General features: G+C 37.9%; 1 protein-coding gene across 1 annotated transcript in view; it reads right to left on the reverse strand.

The window, feature by feature from the left end:
* LOC124371368 (transcription initiation factor TFIID subunit 2-like) overlaps positions 1 to 20,546 on the reverse strand; it is a 62,091-nt gene extending 41,545 nt beyond the window's left edge. Inside the window, 6 exon segments of the mRNA XM_046829698.1 lie at positions 5,987 to 6,208; positions 7,336 to 7,574; positions 8,206 to 8,422; positions 8,564 to 8,727; positions 16,054 to 16,108; positions 20,355 to 20,546. Coding sequence (XP_046685654.1) covers positions 5,987 to 6,208; positions 7,336 to 7,574; positions 8,206 to 8,422; positions 8,564 to 8,727; positions 16,054 to 16,108; positions 20,355 to 20,398 — 941 coding nt within the window. The 5' untranslated portion in view covers positions 20,399 to 20,546.
* Between the last annotated feature and the right edge of the window lie 142 nt (positions 20,547 to 20,688).

Raw genomic sequence — 20,688 nt, forward strand, 5'->3', positions numbered from 1 at the left:
GCCAAGTGCTGACAAAAACCAATCTATGGACAGCCATATCTCAAAAACGTACGAGCCAATTTTGATTAAACTTTCTGTACACATTCACTACATGGGCTAGTATACTAAAATACAAGCCTCATTCTTAGGCCACGCCTATTTCCGGAGCCACATCGATTTTACAGGCCTAGTGCTGACAAAAACCAATCTATGGACAGCCATATCTCAAAAACGTACGAGCCAATTTTGATTAAACTTTCTGTACACATTCACTACATGGTCTAGTATACTAAAATACAAGCCTCATTCTTAGGCCACGCCTATTTCCGGAGCCACATCGATTTTACAGGCCAAGTGCTGACAAAAACCAATCTATGGACAGCCATATCTCAAAAACGTACGAGCCAATTTTGATTAAACTTTCTGTACACATTCACTACATGGTCTAGTATACTAAAATACAAGCCTATTCTTAGGCCACGCCTATTTCCGGAGCCACATCGATTTTACAGGCCAAGTGCTGACAAAAACCAATCTATGGACAGCCATATCTCAAAAACGTACGAGCCAATTTTGATAAAACTTTTCTGTACACATTCACTACATGGGCTAGTATACTAAAATACAAGCCTCATTCTTAGGCCACGCCTATTTCCGGAGCCACATCGATTTTTAGATATTCGTACGTTTTTGAGATATGGCTGTCCATAGATTGGTTTTTGTCATCACTTGCCTATAAAGTTATTGTGGCTCCGGAAATAGGCGTGGCCTAAGAATGAGGCTTGTATTTTAGTATAGTAGACCATGTAGTGAATGTGTACAGAACGTTTTATCAAAATTGGCTCGTACGTTTTTGAGACATGGCTGTCCATAGATTGGTTTTTTGTCAGCACTTGGCCTGTAAAATCGATGTAGCTCCGGAAATAGGCGTGGCCTAAGAATGAGGCTTATTATTTTCTATAGTAGGCCATGTAGTGAATGTGTACAGAAAGTTTAATCAAAATTGGCTCGTACGTTTTTGAGATATGGCTGTCCATAGATTGGTTTTTTTTGTCAGCACTAGGCTTGTAAAATCGTTGTGGCTCCGGAAATAGGCGTGGCCTAAGAATAAGGCTTGTATTTTAGTAGACTAGACCATGTAGTGAATGTGTACAGGAAGTTTTATCAAAGTTGGCTCGTACGTTTTTGAGATATGGCTGTCCATAGATTGGTTTTTTGTCAGCACTAGGCTTGTAAAATCGTTGTGGCTCCGGAAATAGGCGTGGGCCTAAGAATAAGGCTTGTATTTTAGTAGAATAGACCATGTAGTGAATGTGTACAGGAAGTTTTATCAAAGTTGGCTCGTACGTTTTTTGAGATATGGCTTGTCCATAGATTGGTTTTTGTCAGCACTAGGCTTGTAAAATCGATGTGGCTCCGGAAATAGGCGTGGCCTAAGAATGAGGCTTGTATTTTAGTATACTAGACCATGTAGTGAATGTGTACAGAAAGTTTAATCAAAATTGGCTCGTACGTTTTTGAGATATGGCTGTCCATAGATTGGTTTTTGTCAGCACTTGGCCTATAAAGTTATTGTGGCTCCGGAAATAGGCGTGGCCTAAGAATGAGGCTTGTATTTTAGTATAGTAGACCATGTAGTGAATGTGTACAGAAACGTTTTATCAAAATTGGCTCGTACGTTTTTGAGACATGGCTGTCCATAGATTGGTTTTTTTGTCAGCACTAGTCTTGTAAAATCGATGTGGCTCCGGGAAATAGGCGTGGCCTAAGAATGAGGCTTGTATTTTAGTATAGTAGACCATGTAGTGAATGTGTACAGAAAGTATTATCAAAATTGGCTCGTACGTTTTTTTTAGATATGGCTGTCCATAGATTGGTTTTTGTCAGCACTAGGCTTGTAAAATCAAAGTGGCTCCGGAAATAGGCGTGGCCTAAGAATGAGGCTTGTATTTTAGTATAGTAGACCATGTAGTGAATGTGTACAGAACGTTTTATCAAAAATTGGCTCGTACGTTTTTGAGAGACATGGCTGTCCATAGATTGGTTTTTGTCAGCACTTGGCCTGTAAAATCGATGTAGCTCCGGAAATAGGCGTGGCCTAAGAATGAGGCTTATATTATTTACTATAGTAGGCCATGTAGTGAATGTGTACAGAAGGTTTTATCAAAATTGGCTCGTACGTTTTTGAGATATGGCTGTCCATAGATTGGTTTTTGTCAGCACTAGGCTTGTAAAATCGTTGTGGCTCCGGAAATAGGCGTGGCCTAAGAATGAGGCTTGTATTTTAGTATACTAGACCATGTAGTGAATGTGTACAGAAAGTTTAATCAAAATTGGCTCGTACGTTTTTGAGATATGGCTGTCCATAGATTGGTTTTTGTCAGCACTTGGCCTGTAAAATCGATGTAGCTCCGGAAATAGGCGTGGCCTAAGAATGAGGCTTATTATTTACTATAGTAGGCCATGTAGTGAATGTGTACAGAAAGTTTTATCAAAATTGGCTCCGTACGTTTTTGAGATATCGGCTGTCCATAGATTGGTTTTTGTCAGCACTTGGCCTATAAAGTTATTGTGGCTCCGGAAATAGGCGTGGCCTAAGAATGAGGCTTGTATTTTAGTATAGTAGACCATGTAGTGAATGTGTACAGAAGGTTTTATCAAAATTGGCTCGTACGTTTTTTTAGTATATGGCTGTCCATAGATTGGTTTTTGTCAGCACTAGGCTTGTAAAATCAAAGTGGCTCCGGAAATAGGCGTGGCCTAAGAATGAGGCTTGTATTTTAGTAATAATAGACCATGTAGTGAATGTTGTACAGAAAGTTTAATCAAAATTGGCTCGTACGTTTTTGAGATATGGCTGTCCATAGATTGGTTTTTGTCAGCACTTGGGCCTGTAAAATCGATGTGGCTCCGGAAATAGGCGTGGCCTAAGAATGAGGCTTGTATTTTAGTATACTAGATCATGTAGTGAATGTGTACAGAAAGTTTAATCAAAATTGGCTCGTACGTTTTTGAGATATGGCTGTCCATAGATTGGTTTTTGTCAGCACTAGGCCTGTAAAATCGATGTGGCTCCGGAAATATGCGTGGCCTAAGAATGAGGCTTGTATTTTAGTATACTAGACCATGTAGTGAATGTGTACAGAAAGTTTAATCAAAATTGGCTCGTACGTTTTTTGAGATATGGCTGTCCATAGATTGGTTTTTGTCAGCACTTGGCCTATAAAGTTATTGTGGCTCCGGAAATAGGCGTGGCCTAAGAATGAGGCTTGTATTTTAGTATAGTAGACCATGTAGTGAATGTGTACAGAACGTTTTTATCAAAATTGGCTAGTACGTTTTTGAGACATGGCTGTCCATAGATTGGTTTTTGTCAGCACTTGGGCCTGTAAAATCGATGTGGCTCCGGAAATAGGCGTGGCCTAAGAATGAGGCTTGTATTTTAGTATAGTAGACCATGTATTGAATGTGTACAGAAAGTTTTATCAAAATTGGCTCTTACGTTTTTGAGATATGGGCTTCCATAGATTGGTTTTTGTCAGCACCTTGGCCTATAAAGTTATTGTGGCTCCGGAAATAGGCGTGGCCTAAGAATGAGGCTTGTATTTTTAGTATAGTAGACCATGTATTGAATGTGTACAGAAAGTTTTATCAAAATTGGCTCGTACGTTTTTGAGATATGGCTGTCCATAGATTGGTTTTTGTCAGCACTAGGCTTGTAAAATCGTTGTGGCTCCGGAAATAGGCGTGTGGCCTAAGAATGAGGCTTGTATTTTAGTATACTAGACCATGTAGTGAATGTGTGTACAGAAAGTTTAATCAAAATTGGCTCGTACGTATTTGAGATATGGCTGTCCATAGATTGGTTTTTGTCAGCACTTGGCCTGTAAAATCGATGTGGCTCCGGAAATAGGCGTGGCCTAAGAATGAGGCTTGTATTTTAGTATAGTAGACCATGTAGTGAATGTGTACAGAAAGTTTTATCAAAATTGGCTCGTACGTTTTTTTAGATATGGCTTTCCATAGATTGGTTTTTGTCAGCACTAGGCTTTGTAAAATCAAAGTGGCTCCGGAAATAGGCGTGGCCCTAAGAATGAGGCTTGTATTTTAGTATACTAGACCAATGTAGTGAATGTGTACAGAATGTTTTATCAAAATTGGCTCGTTACGTTTTTTAGATATGGCTGTCCATAGATTGGTTTTTGTCAGCACTAGGCTTGTAAAATCGATGTGGCTCGGAAATAGGCGTGGCCTAAGAATGAGGCTTGTATTTTAGTATACTAGACCATGTATTGAATGTGTACAGAAAGTTTAATCAAAATTGGCTCGTACGTTTTTGAGATATGGCTGTCCATAGATTGGTTTTTGTCAGCACTTGGCCTGTAAAATCGATGTGGCTCCGGAAATAGGCGTGGCCCTAAGAATGAGGCTTGTATTTTAGTATACTAGATCATGTAGTGAATGTGTACAGAAAGTTTAATCAAAATTGGCTCGTACGTTTTTTGAGATATGGCTGTCCATAGATTGGTTTTTGTCAGCACTTGGCCTATAAAGTTATTGTGGCTCCGGAAATAGGCGTGGCCTAAGAATGAGGCTTGTATTTTAGTATAGTAGACCATGTAGTGAATGTGTACAGAACGTTTTATCAAAATTGGCTCGTACGTTTTTGAGACATGGCTGTCCATAGATTTGGTTTTTGTCAGCACTTGGCCTGTAAAATCGATGTGGCTCCGGAAATAGGCGTGGCCTAAGAATGAGGCTTGTATTTTACTATAGTAGGCCATGTAAGTGAATGTGTACAGAAAGTTTTTATCAAAATTTGGCTCGTACGTTTTTGAGATATGGCTATCCATAGATTGGTTTTTGTCAGCATTTTGCCTATAATGTTATTGTGGCTCCGGAAATAGGCGCGGCCTAAGAATGAGGCTTGTATTTTAGTATATATAGTAGACCATGTAGTGAATGTGTATAGAAAGTTTTATCAAAATTGGCTCGTACGTTTTTGAGATATGGCCATCTATAGATTGGTATTTGTCCAAAAATAGGAGAGGTCAAAAATGAGGGTAGTAATATAATACAGTAGACATGTATTCAAAGTAATGTATTAAGTATAATCTATAGATATTTTTGTATTTGTTCTTTTTTTTAAATTATAAAATTTAATTTTAATAATATAATTTAATCCTGAAGTGATTGAACTGGTTCAGGATCTAGGTTAGTTGTAGTTCAGGAACTAGGTCAGGAGTAGTTCATGAACCAGGTTAGGATTCAAGACAGCGGATTAGTTTCTTTTTTATATGGATGGAATCTATGGCCAGTTTCACACTGCTACTACAGAGCAAGATTTTACATTTGACCCTGTGTTGTGGCCTATACATGATAGCCTATATAGGGTCTTTAACTACTACAAAGCAAGATTTTACATTTGACCCTGTGTTGTGGCCTATACATGATAGACTATATAGGGTATTTAACTACTACAAAGCAAGATTTTACATTTGACCCTGTGTTGTGGCCTATACATGATAGCCTATATAGGGTCTTTAACAACTACAGAGCAAGATTTTACATTTGACCCTGTGTTGTGGCCTATACATGGTAGCCTATATAGGATCTTTAACTACTACAGAGCAAGATTTTACATTTGACCCTGTGTTGTGGCCCATAAACTTGAAGAGTCATGATTCTGTGACTCCCTAACCCAAATACCCCCCACACTCAAATACCTTAATATTCTTACTTTCGCTGTCTACATGAAGGACACCTCTGACAATGGGGGCAATCAATTTTTGTTTTGTAAAGAATTTTCAGGTTCATATAAAATGTTTACCTTTAAAATGTAATTAATATCAAAACGACCATTTTCAGCTCCATGGGATATTTTTGGCACTTCAATGTGTTATGCATATTCTTACATTCTGCATAGCCAAGCTTGAATCACATTGCATAGCCTGAACTTACACGAACATAAGTTGACGTACCCAAACGAAACTTCTCATAACCCCACCTAAGTATGCTGAGAGTAGCGTAGGCAGCCACAGAGACATCAGTCTCGTCAACAAACACCTGCTTGTAGCAAGGATAAGGGTAACGGTTGGCCAGAGTCTCTTCATAGAACTCGAAGGCCTCGTGCATGTAACGAGCTGACACCTTGAGTGACTGCATGAGTCCTGGCAGGCAGAAGTGAGTTACCTCGTGCATGTATGGATCCACGAATATCTCAAATGGCCTGCACAATTCATTCACACTGTATAAATTACATGTAATAATAATAACAAATAATAAATGTATTTATTTATCTCACTTAAATACATATAAATACAGTATACAGCAATAAAAGTAAAAACTTGCACTTGTTTGGGAAGCAGCAGGCACAAGTTTAATAATAACAGTTTAAAAATACAAACAAATTTAACTATAGTCAAACTGAAATCGATGTTGAAGATGGAGCTTGTATTGGCTACTGTTATCTTAATTAAATTTAAACACATAAACCAATATTTAAAACTTTTATTTTTGTGAGACATTTCAATAGCAAGGCTATCTTTGTCAGACACATCACAAAATTATGAAAAAAATTCTCCTAATGGATAAATAGTCTTACCAAATTATACAGATATGAAACTATACATTTTTGAATGTGTTTTTGTTTTCTACGTTTTTAAACTCACATGGCAAATGATTAAAAATCTTAATTCCTGCATAGCTAGGTTTCTTGGCATACAGTTCTAGTCTATGACTATTATAAGCTGGTTGTTGACTATTTCTTGTGTAATAACGGTGGGGACTCCACATTTTGGGTAGTTGGTATAAATTGCCCTTAATATGAATTATCAATTGATAAATGTACAATCCGTGTATAAACAGTAGCAAATCTAAATGATTGGAAATATTCTTTTACAGAATGCTGAAAACTTAATTTTAATATTATTCCAATGGCCTTTTTTTGTAAAATTAGAATATTATTTTAGTTACTGTTCCATGAAGCCCCATATAGGGTTAGACCAAATGATATATTATGAGATTCCACAAAAGCAAAATAAATTTGTTTTAATGTTTCTAAACTGCTTAGTTGTGACATCATTCTAAGTGCATACAGTCCAGAAGATATTTTGAAAGAAATTTATTGATATGTTCATTCCAATTTAAATGCTTATCAATTGATAAACCCAGAAACTTAATTGTATCTACTTCTCCTACTAAGTTTTCTCCCATAAACAGTAATATTAACACAATGTATGAGTAGAATTACAATATCACCATGATGTTTGCATCTGGAGTAAATAACGGGACTCATATGAAGCAACTGTGGCGGATATTGCTTGGCCATAATACAAGATGTAAGACTGTACATACCCGACAGCTAGTGCTATGTTGGGAGCGCAGGCGGGTGTGGTCAACATGTAGTGGAAGGTCTTGCGTCTCATGTCGGGAGTGTAGACCACCTCTATCAGGTCTCCACAGGAAACAGCTGTCATACTCTCGTCCACTGTGAACTCCAGTCGCCACGTACACGGCTCGGCAAAACTGTCCACACAGGGGAACCAGAGCCGAGATGAGTTCTCATACTGGTAGGTGAACATGTGCGCTCCTCTCTATTAACAAGACACAGCAGTTTACTCGAAGTGCGAATTCCTTCGTTTGAAGTTTGTTTTTGACAATGGAAGGATTATTGATTATGATTTTGAATTGAATTAAATTGAAAATTGATTGATCTATTAGTGAGCTGTGAAGGATTCATCTGATATCAAACCATATACCAATGCCAGCTATGTTTTAACCTGATTTCAATTAATCCAAACATTAAAAAAATTCAGTAAATTATTTTTATTACCCAATGAATGAGTCTCACGTTTTCTGTGAATTTGTTATCTATAAATTGATGTATAATTTATAGCATAATTTTATTTTACTTTTTTTAATGTTTTGCAATTAGTTATAAATGTATTTACTATTTACTGGCTATCTTGCTGTATTAGAAATATTGTCAATAGAAATTAAAAATTTCAGTTTCACAAAAACAATTTTGTAACAAGAAATAGTTTTTTCTCTATGTAAAACAAAACTTTTTAAAATAACATCCAAGATTAACACTGTACATTGAAAAAAACAAATATAAAAAAAATGTTTTGAGTGAAAATAACATGCCTCAAATAGATGGCCGGTTTTGGGGTTAAGATTATGTTTCGATAAATATAAACTAATGGTGACATCACGATAACATACCTCAGCTAGCGTCCCCTCACAGTCCGGAATGACAAAGTGGACTCCGCCCTGTGGCTGTTCTAAAGAGAATTCCACCCCCACACGTACAGCCCGGCCTTCCTGCACCGCACATTGGGCCTCTGCCGGCACACTGATCAGCAGCTCTCCAGCAGCATGGTCCGGGTCTATCTGGTTGGCTGCATACAAGTGGGCGGGCGAGAACTGTTCCAGAGATCGTCTGTGTCACAAATATCAGATCAGATTGCAAGTCACATTTATTGGACATTTTTACACCAGGAATTACAATTTTTTGGTATGTCTAGAAACAAAATCAGTAGTCACTTATCCTAACATGTTGACAACAAAATGTAACACTTACTCATTGTTTTCTCCCTGGCAAATATCGAGAAAAGGATCAAAATATTGGAAGGGAGCTTCATAGACATCATTTAGACATACTCGGTAGATTCGACACTGTTTTGCATTGAGTTTGATGAATCGTAAGTTGTCTTTCAGTGGGACGATAGTCAGTTCTACAAAACCCTGTAAAAGATCAAAACAATATTGTTAAACATTTCACTCATTACTTGTGAGGAGCTTATCCCAATTGGAATATTCTAAGTGAGAGTCTCAAATAAAACCACAGGCATACTAAAATATTTTGTCTCGGTTTCAGTAATGCCAATCTCAGATTAAAAAAATATATATATATATATATATTTTATCTTCTTGTTATTTCACCTAATTTAATTCTATTGTAGGCCTATCTTGAAAGGAACAAATGTTCGCGTTAAATTAACTCTTGGGAATTTTTGACGTTCACAGTGATTGCCTAAAAGTGTCCTACTGACACATTGTTATAATAATAATATACTTACCATGCATCATTATAATGTTACTGTTTTATTCTGTCTGCCGTAATATTGGGTATCAACATCATATCTATGATAACTGTGTATCATGCAAGTAGTTCTGATATTTTCTACTAGATGTCAGTACTTATTTGGTCCTCTGTCATAATTGTTTGCGCCTTGATTGATGAGTTCACTGTAGTCACACAGTGAAGACAGTTACCGCATGCTGTTGTTTACTAGATGTCAGCACTTCTTTGGTCCTCTGTCATAATTGTTTGCGCCTTGATTGATGAGTTCACTGTAGTCTCACAGTGAAGACAGATACCGTGTGCTGTTGTTTACTAGATATCACCACTTCTTTGGACCTCTGTCATAAGTGTTTGCGCCTTTATTGATGAGTTCACTGTAGTCACACAGTGAAGACAGTTACCGCGTGCTGTTGTTTACTAGATGTCAGCACTTCTTTGGTCCTCTGTCATAATTGTTTGCGCCTTGATTGATGAGTTCACTGTAGTCTCACAGTGAAGACAGCTACCGCACGCTGTTGTTTACTAGATATCACCACTTCTTTGGACCTCTGTCATAAGTGTTTGCGCCTTTATTGATGAGTTCACTGTAGTCACACAGTGAAGACAGTTACCGCGTGCTGTTGTTTACTAGATGTCAGCACTTCTTTGGTCCTCTGTCATAATTGTTTGCGCCTTGATTGATGAGTTCACTGTAGTCTCACAGTGAAGACAGCTACCGCACGCTGTTGTTTACTAGATGTCACCACTTCTTTGGATCTCTGTCATAATTGTTTGCGCCTTGATTGATGAGTTCACTGTAGTCACACAGTGAAGACAGCTACCGCACGCTGTTGTTTACTAGATGTCACCACTTCTTTGGACCTCTGTCATAATTGTTTGCGCCTTGATTGATGAGTTCACTGTAGTCACACAGTGAAGACAGCTACCGCACGCTGTTGTTTACTAGATGTCACCACTTCTTTGGACCTCTGTCATAAGTGTTTGCGCCTTTATTGATGAGTTCACTGTAGTCTCACAGTGAAGACAGCTACCGCTCGCTGTTGTTTACTAGATGTCACCACTTCTTTGGACCTCTGTCATAATTGTTTGCGCCTTGATTGATGAGTTCACTGTAGTCACACAGTGAAGACAGCTACCGCACGCTGTTGTTTACTAGATGTCACCACTTCTTTGGACCTCTGTCATAATTGTTTGCGCCTTGATTGATGAGTTCACTGTAGTCACACAGTGAAGACAGCTACCGCACGCTGTTGTTTACTAGATGTCACCACTTCTTTGGACCTCTGTCATAATTGTTTGCGCCTTGATTGATGAGTTCACTGTAGTCACACAGTGAAGACAGCTACCGCACGCTGTTGTTTACTAGATGTCACCACTTCTTTGGACCTCTGTCATAAGTGTTTGCGCCTTTATTGATGAGTTCACTGTAGTCTCACAGTGAAGACAGCTACCGCTCGCTGTTGTTTACTAGATGTCAGCACTTCTTTGGACCTCTGTCATAAGTGTTTGCGCCTTTATTGATGAGTTCACTGTAGTCTCACAGTGAAGACAGCTACCGCACGCTGTTGTTTACTAGATGTCAGCACTTCTTTGGTCCTCTGTCATAATTGTTTGCGCCTTGATTGATGAGTTCACTGTAGTCTCACAGTGAAGACAGCTACCGCTCGCTGTTGTTTACTAGATGTCAGCACTTCTTTGGACCTCTGTCATAAGTGTTTGCGCCTTTATTGATGAGTTCACTGTAGTCTCACAGTGAAGACAGCTACCGCTCGCTGTTGTTTACTAGATGTCAGCACTTCTTTGGACCTCTGTCATAAGTGTTTGCGCCTTTATTGATGAGTTCACTGTAGTCTCACAGTGAAGACAGCTACCGCACGCTGTTGTTTACTAGATGTCAGCACTTCTTTGGTCCTCTGTCATAATTGTTTGCGCCTTGATTGATGAGTTCACTGTAGTCTCACAGTGAAGACAGCTACCGCACGCTGTTGTTTACTAGATGTCAGCACTTCTTTGGTCCTCTGTCATAATTGTTTGCGCCTTGATTGATGAGTTCACTGTAGTCTCACAGTGAAGACAGCTACCGCACGCTGTTGTTTACTAGATGTCAGCACTTCTTTGGTCCTCTGTCATAATTGTTTGCGCCTTGATTGATGAGTTCACTGTAGTCTCACAGTGAAGACAGCTACCGCACGCTGTTGTTTACTAGATGTCACCACTTCTTTGGACCTCTGTCATAATTGTTTGCGCCTTGATTGATGAGTTCACTGTAGTCTCACAGTGAAGACAGCTACCGCTCGCTGTTGTTTACTAGATGTCACCACTTCTTTGGACCTCTGTCATAAGTGTTTGCGCCTTTATTGATGAGTTCACTGTAGTCTCACAGTGAAGACAGCTACCGCTCGCTGTTGTTTACTAGATGTCAGCACTTCTTTGGACCTCTGTCATAAGTGTTTGCGCCTTTATTGATGAGTTCACTGTAGTCTCACAGTGAAGACAGCTACCGCACGCTGTTGTTTACTAGATGTCAGCACTTCTTTGGTCCTCTGTCAGAATTGTTTGCGCCTTGATTGATGAGTTCACTGTAGTCTCACAGTGAAGACAGCTACCGCACGCTGTTGTTTACTAGATGTCAGCACTTCTTTGGTCCTCTGTCATAATTGTTTGCGCCTTGATTGATGAGTTCACTGTAGTCTCACAGTGAAGACAGCTACCGCACGCTGTTGTTTACTAGATGTCAGCACTTCTTTGGTCCTCTGTCATAATTGTTTGCGCCTTGATTGATGAGTTCACTGTAGTCTCACAGTGAAGACAGCTACCGCACGCTGTTGTTTACTAGATGTCACCACTTCTTTGGACCTCTGTCATAATTGTTTGCGCCTTGATTGATGAGTTCACTGTAGTCACACAGTGAAGACAGCTACCGCACGCTGTTGTTTACTAGATGTCACCACTTCTTTGGACCTCTGTCATAAGTGTTTGCGCCTTTATTGATGAGTTCACTGTAGTCTCACAGTGAAGACAGCTACCGCTCGCTGTTGTTTACTAGATGTCAGCACTTCTTTGGTCCTCTGTCATAATTGTTTGCGCCTTGATTGATGAGTTCACTGTAGTCACACAGTGAAGACAGCTACCGCACGCTGTTGTTTACTAGATGTCACCACTTCTTTGGACCTCTGTCATAATTGTTTGCGCCTTGATTGATGAGTTCACTGTAGTCACACAGTGAAGACAGCTACCGCACGCTGTTGTTTACTAGATGTCACCACTTCTTTGGACCTCTGTCATAATTGTTTGCGCCTTGATTGATGAGTTCACTGTAGTCTCACAGTGAAGACAGCTACCGCTCGCTGTTGTTTACTAGATGTCACCACTTCTTTGGACCTCTGTCATAATTGTTTGCGCCTTGATTGATGAGTTCACTGTAGTCACACAGTGAAGACAGCTACCGCACGCTGTTGTTTACTAGATGTCACCACTTCTTTGGACCTCTGTCATAATTGTTTGCGCCTTGATTGATGAGTTCACTGTAGTCACACAGTGAAGACAGCTACCGCACGCTGTTGTTTACTAGATGTCACCACTTCTTTGGACCTCTGTCATAAGTGTTTGCGCCTTTATTGATGAGTTCACTGTAGTCTCACAGTGAAGACAGCTACCGCTCGCTGTTGTTTACTAGATGTCACCACTTCTTTGGACCTCTGTCATAATTGTTTGCGCCTTGATTGATGAGTTCACTGTAGTCACACAGTGAAGACAGCTACCGCACGCTGTTGTTTACTAGATGTCACCACTTCTTTGGACCTCTGTCATAATTGTTTGCGCCTTGATTGATGAGTTCACTGTAGTCACACAGTGAAGACAGCTACCGCACGCTGTTGTTTACTAGATGTCACCACTTCTTTGGACCTCTGTCATAATTGTTTGCGCCTTGATTGATGAGTTCACTGTAGTCACACAGTGAAGACAGCTACCGCACGCTGTTGTTTACTAGATGTCACCACTTCTTTGGACCTCTGTCATAAGTGTTTGCGCCTTTATTGATGAGTTCACTGTAGTCTCACAGTGAAGACAGCTACCGCTCGCTGTTGTTTACTAGATGTCAGCACTTCTTTGGACCTCTGTCATAAGTGTTTGCGCCTTTATTGATGAGTTCACTGTAGTCTCACAGTGAAGACAGCTACCGCTCGCTGTTGTTTACTAGATGTCAGCACTTCTTTGGACCTCTGTCATAAGTGTTTGCGCCTTTATTGATGAGTTCACTGTAGTCTCACAGTGAAGACAGCTACCGCTCGCTGTTGTTTACTAGATGTCAGCACTTCTTTGGACCTCTGTCATAAGTGTTTGCGCCTTTATTGATGAGTTCACTGTAGTCTCACAGTGAAGACAGCTACCGCTCGCTGTTGTTTACTAGATGTCACCACTTCTTTGGACCTCTGTCATAAGTGTTTGCGCCTTGATTGATGAGTTCACTGTAGTTTCATAGTGAAGACAGCTACCCCTTGTTGTTGTTTACTAAACGTTGAGGGTTTAAAATACTCTCTGATTAATTTGGTAATTTGATAACAAACCTTGACAGCTTATTTCCCCAATATTTGGTTAAAAATTTGCTCATTAATGGACAAGAACATGTGAATTATTAGACCTTGTACCTTTCACTTGTTCAGAAATCTTCGGGATTGAAGAGAAATAAACAGGAAGTAATTATTTAGGTCTCGTCTATTGGTTTAACGGCCTTCAAATTGTAAGTTACACAAACAAAATATTACCTACACCGGGATAAATATAATGTGTTATATTCAGTCAAATTATTTTATAATGCTTTTGCAATAATTGAGCTTGGTTCTAGTATATATATATACAGTGTCGCTAAAAAGTTTAGGGACAGGCTTAAAAAAAACACAAATTTCTGACAAAAGTTTGTTTTTAATGGAAACAAATATTTAAATTATACAAAATAGTAAAATGGACATGAATACATACAAATCAGTAATCAATAGGTCCTCCATTAGCTTTATAACATTCTTTGATCCGTTTTGGCATCGAATCAATGAGTGTCAGACAGTCTTCCTTCTTGATACTCCGCCATATCTGTGCCAACATGAACTTCAGTTCAGCTTTGTTCTTGGGTTTGTTCTTCGCTAGACGACTGGCCATGGTATTCCATAAATTTTCTATCGGATTAAGATCCGGGCTTCGTGGTGGCCACTTCAGAACCTCAACATCATGATTACTGAACCATTCTTGTGTGTGTCTTGATTTGTGGCACGGTGCATTGTCTTGTTGAAAGATGGAATTTTCACCAAGCAATTTATTGGCAGATGGTAACATGAATTCTTCTAGAGTTTGACAATATTTAATACTGTTCATTGTGCCTTCAACGAACTGAAGCTCCCCAGGACCCTCACTTGAAATGCAACCCCATATCATTACTGCTTCGCCACCGGCCTGAACTGCAGGCGCTACACATGCTGGTAGAAATTTTTCAGTATTGGTACGTCGTACCCTAACTCTGCGCCTTGGAAATAGTTCAAAACGGCTTTCATCAGAAAACAAAACACGCCGCCAAGCTTCTTTTGTCCACCCTAATCGAGCCTTGCACCAAACTTGGCGTGTCTTTTTGGCCTTGTCATTTAACAAAGGTTTGCGGATAGCGTAAAATGATTTCATACCTGCATCTCTAAGTCTGGAACTCACAGTTGCTACACTCACATTGTAACGATCATCATCTTGTTTCATGCTGCTTAGTAAATCAGGTGCACTTGCATTTCGGTCCTTTTTGCTCATCACGAGTAGCTTACGATCCTGCCGAGGCGTGGTTTTACGTGGCCTACCACTCCGCGGGGCATCAATCACGGTACCGGCTAGGTTAAAACGTCGCACTGTATTTTCAACACATGTTTTAGACACATGTAACTTGGATGCAATTGTTCGGTATGAACTACCGGTTTTATACATACCGATAACTTGCCATTTAATGTCCTCGGACACAGATGAGCGGCCCATAATCACAGCTTTAACTTTCACAAAACAGCGAAATAAACAAATCACAAAGAAGATTGCAGTACAACTGTCACAATGGCAGTGTGGAATGCGCGCGCAGGCTTGTTTCACAAAACAACCGCCAGAGGAACAATGACGTGCAGACCGCATGTCTGTAAATGAAGGCGTCTACTTGTAGAAGCGAAATTAAAACTCACATTTTTTGTTATAAAATGTTCGAAAATAAAATTTTATTTGTACCCTGACCAGTTGAGTACAAAATTTATTTGTAACATGACATATTTTTTTTTAAATGATCATCATATTATAATAAAAGTACTGTGCAAGTTTCATTACAATATGGCAAGCCGTTAAGAAGTTATAAAAATAAAATATCTAAAAAACAAGGTTTTTTTGGCAGTTCCTTAAAATACATTAATGCATGCTTCTTCCACATTTTTGGAGATAAAATATTGAAATTTTGAATAAAAACTTGAATTGATGTCCTTAAAACAGCCAACAATCAATAGCATTGAGAAATTAGTTAGTTTAGGGCCAACTGTAACATTTCTCTTTCAGACAGGTGTCCCTAAACTTTCTAGCGACACTGTATATATATATATATATATATATATATATATATATATATATATATATATATGACATGAAGCAAAATATTGTACAGGTTAACAGTGAATATCCTAATAATAAGCACAACCGATCATAATAAAATCAATAGACAATCAAGTTAATTATAAAAATAAACCCCGGAAACTATTAATATTTTGGATTTGTGTCTATAGATAGTTTTATTAAACTTAATCAAGTTTTGTTTTCAACAAAATGTTTCTATATTTTGTGAAATACTGAAAGAAGGTTATTATTTAATGTAAGGTTGAAAGTAAGAACATCTTTTGACTGAGAGGTAAATTATGATAAACATATTATACCTATAGTTAACTTTGCATTTACCTGTTAGTAGTTATTATCTGGAGTGAACTACTTACAATTATACTGCGACGCTGAAAGTTTATTCCAGTCAAGCTCAAAATTTGATGAGCTGTAAATACAAAATATATCTATTAATTAGTTTACAAAACAATATAGAAGCAGCTAATTTATTTAAAGCTAATTTATCCTAACTAAGTTCGTACCTATTAAAAATTAAACCATAATTCTCCTCAGAACAGTCATTCCTGGTGAGTTTATAATATTCGGTAGTACCGGCTTTGGGTACGACAAAACCCGATGTGCTACTTAAATCTGGACAGCACAATATCGGCATATGTAGAGATAATTGGGTAAAGGGAGGGTTGGTCCATAGTCTAGTTGACTGTGGAGGATGTTTGGAGTAGGTAAGACTCCCTTAATATTAAAGGTTTTTGGGGGAATGTGACTTCCCCTACCTATTCCGACTAGAACAGAGCTGGCCACCACTTCTTCCATGAGTGCCTGAGCCCTCGTGAGATTGTGACAGAAGGGGCCTCAAATCCAACCTTATCCATCCTGAATATCCTGCACTTCGGAAGCAGTGCAATAGTTTTTTAAAGGACTAAGTGCGTTGAGGGGTTTCCTAAAGTTCTTGATCATATGTTAACAGAACAAAAATAAAACCATAGCTATCTACACTTATCACTTTATCTGTGAGTGGATTTAAGTCATATAATGCATGTCAAAATAATGGGTACTTGGGTTTATCCGGAGGCCACTATTTTTGGAAGAGTTTTTCTCACTGAGACCTACAAAACTACATTATGAGAAAGAACAGACTAGACTTTATTTGACTTACTGTGAAAGTTACATCATTATGACCATTGTTCAATTGCACACCTGATGATTAGAAAATCTTTTCACCGTGTGGCTTTAGATAATGGAATCTAGTTTGATGTAACCTATATTCTTTACTGTTGGTTGAATTGCGTTCAAGGATTAAGAATACATACACAATGAGATGACTACTACTTTCGTCACTCACTGTCTACATGGTAGGCATAGACCTGAAATTTCAGAGGTCAGTTTCACTGATTCCATTCAGATCCTACGTCAGCTTCAGTTTTCAACTTTGTGTGAAGAAGCTCACTTGTGGAAGGTGAATTTGAGCAAAAATTTAAGTTACTTTGGGATTATACCGACCACACCAGTATGAGGAACACAAAAATATAAATTTATAGAAACAAACATCATAGAACGAAAAAAACAACTCTTTAATTACAAAGTTACAAACTTACAACGATTATCAATTATTAATGGGTTTCCTGTGACTCCCAGAATGCAGCAATATCAAGAATGAGTGAGTGTAGTGGATTTCCGCCTTCAGCCACTACTGCCGACCGCAACATGTATTCAGCTAGGTATGAGTCAAGATGGTGTTGCGCTGTTCCTCGTTGTTTTTTACTACGCCATTTAGCTGAACCCCACATTCGCTCAACCTGTTGAGTATTGGCACCGGTTTCCGGGTCGACAAAATTGTATCGATGGTTAACGGTGAAATGTTCAAAACCTGCTGCTTCTAATTCGGCCGTTTTGTGACCTCTCCAACAGTCCGAAACAATTGTACTTCCTGGTTCAACGTGGAGTTGAATTTGTTCCATTAAGGTTTTAGATCCACGATTCGGAACTTGAACCAAAAATCTGCCTCCTGTTTCCCGGCATAAACCCCCAAATATCCACTGTTGCGGCAAGACACGTCCCGCATTATTTTTCTGTTTGGTAAACAAACTTTCGTCTATTTCGACAATACGGCCAACTTCTCCAATCCTACGACCATTTTTTTGTTCCACAGAGAACGCACACACCTCACGAAGATAGTTATTCCAATCAAAAATTGTTTTACTCGTTCACACCACGCCACAGATGTCAGTTCGTAAACCCAGCAGTAGAGGAAGCGAACCGCAGTAACAAATGTCCTACCCACATATGGTCTGGTTATTCCAGCCAACTCTGTCCATTTTGTTTGCAAATATTGTTTGCAACTAAATATCTTTTATTTAAGAGAAGTCATGGAAAAAATTGTGTCAAGAATATGAAAATGTGTGTACAGTGTGCACATGATTTAGTTAATGTACAAATTAATTACTATTAGTTGATTATATCAGTGGGTGTAATAGTTCATATAAAAATTCGGATCCACTTATTGTACTCTACCCAAGTGTTTTAGTTTCAGGTTAAATCTCAATTAGTCCATAGATCTAGAGGATTGGGAATAATCAGGGTTTCTGTGTGGGAGAAGATTTAACAAACTAAGGAGGTGTAGAATAGAATAGAAATGTCTTTATTTGCAATTTTACAATATACAAAAAGGCGAAGTTATGGCCTCTTGGCTCTTTCTTACACTTAACCATTTCAATTAAATAGATTTAACCAAAGCAATCTAACTAAGAAAGGACAATATATTTTCAAAGGCTAAAATGAAATAAAATTCTTAAACAACAGGTAGACTATAAGAGAAGGGGATAACAGAGTTCTCAATATTCACACGAGAATTTGAGCAGAAAGAATAGATCTAGGCCTTCCAAATGTATTTTAAAATAATATTAAGAGTCTGTTAGCAACTTTTTGTTTTGTAATTTTGGCCACAGTATCTAACTCCATGGTTAAATCGCTTATTCTACTGCTTTGTTGTGCAACTTTTAAGGACATTTTGACTTTGATTTTCCAGACAGATTAGTATTCGTTGTTTAGTAAATTGTCTGCATGGTAATTCTAAGCAATATATGGGTCAACCTCGATTTTTCTCATATTACAATACAATGTTCCAATAGTCAATTAGAAAAGGAAATGAGTAGAATTTCTTGCCGGAAAGCAGTTGAGTTAATTTTTTTTCTAAAAGAGCAAGCAGCGCGAAGGCATCGTGCGTTAATTCAATATATACCCAGATCACGCACGATGCCTGCCCGCTGCGCAGCGCTTCGCGCTCTTTTAGAACAAAAATTAACTCGAGTAGTTCCAAATTTGAAGCCCAGATCACGTCAGTGCCCCTGATCAGTAATAGGTAATTCTAAGCAATATATGACCGTCTGGCGGTTGCCTGCTCCCTATAACTGCTTTCCAGCAAGAAATTCTAGTCATTTCCTTTTCTAATTGACTATTGGAACATTATATTGTAATATGAGAAAAATCGAGGTTGACCCATATATTGTTTAGAATTACCGTCTGCATATTCAAAGTAAAAGTTAGTGTCATTAGAGCACTTTTACTGTACTACTTATGGGTAGACTTTAATAAGTGGCCTACACTCGTTATTTGATTGCTGTTATCGAATGGTTTGACTCTTTTTTATCCGAAGGGATAGATTGATATTTCAATTTATTTAACTTAGCATATGATTTCAACTTATTAATTATAGTAATTTTGATGTAAACAATAAACAACAAGAAATAGGTAACTAATATTTTGAGACTTTGAAAATGGCGATGATTATAAGTAAAATATGTGAGATATAAGTGACGTGATTTACTTATATCATATGTGGCTTCAACATATGGGTTTGGCTCCTGGTAACCTATTGAGAGAATTCTTTCCTCCATTTCACAAAAGCGGTTACTCATTTATATCAATCTGGGCAAGTTATAAATATTATAAGGACTCATTGATATCCCTGTAGTTGGTTTTGTAATTTTATTGTTAAATTAATGTTTTTAAAATTTTAATGTACATGATTCTTCTTGTTACTGTAATTTATTATAACTTTTATTATGTACGATTTTTACATATCATAAAAGTTGGATAGTATATCGAATTGTTCGATAATAACAATAGAACAACAAATGTAGGCCGCTTATTAAAGTCTCCCCCTACTTATTATTGTGTAAGAATGGACAGAAAAGACATTCTGTTGTTTTTTTACTTCATAATGTGAATTTAAATTCGCCTTCGGCCTATCCAAAACTTAAACCTTCTGTTTTTTTTTATTATTTACTAACGTTTTTTATGAAAAAACAACAAATGTTGTTAAGTGGGTAAAGCGAACATCTGCCCTATTTTAATCTAGATAAGAGCTCCAAAACTCATCCTGTGTCCGTTAAAGATTAGTTGTTATTTTAACTCAATGTCAAATTCAATGAATCAGAATCAGAATCAGAATCAGAAATCTTTATTGTCGTTGACATTTTACAAAATGCATGACAATCGTCAATTTGAAACTTAAAATGTAGACTTAAGGAAATAGTGCAGCTATTTCACCATTTTGATAATGGAATGGGCCTAAATCTTTCTAGATTAAAAAATGTAATCAATTAATAATTAGGAAAATCATAAAAAAAACAAGGCTTTCTGGTTTATATAAGGGTTATGGAAATGGAATACTTATAGTTTGAAAGGCCGGGTATTGTCAGCAGTACGTTCTTTCTTCATAGTTTTAGATTTCACAATTTATTAAATTCATCACACAATCACATTTTTGTCGAATAACAACCTTCACTACCTCTACACAAAATAAATTGAGCGACACGATGATTGTAATTATGTATTAATATATAGTTTATTTTGGTTAGGTTATTTGTTGTACTTGTTTTTTTCATGTTGTTTAACACAAAGCAAAGCCCACTTGATCATTCATATACCACCGTGAAGTTAGCGTCACTTTATCGTCCAGACCGTCTAGTGCATCAATGTTGCAGTCATCAATCTGAAGGCGTTAACAA

The sequence above is a fragment of the Homalodisca vitripennis genome, unplaced genomic scaffold (assembly GCF_021130785.1).
Source record: "Homalodisca vitripennis isolate AUS2020 unplaced genomic scaffold, UT_GWSS_2.1 ScUCBcl_1281;HRSCAF=4702, whole genome shotgun sequence".
NCBI lineage: Eukaryota > Metazoa > Arthropoda > Insecta > Hemiptera > Cicadellidae > Homalodisca > Homalodisca vitripennis.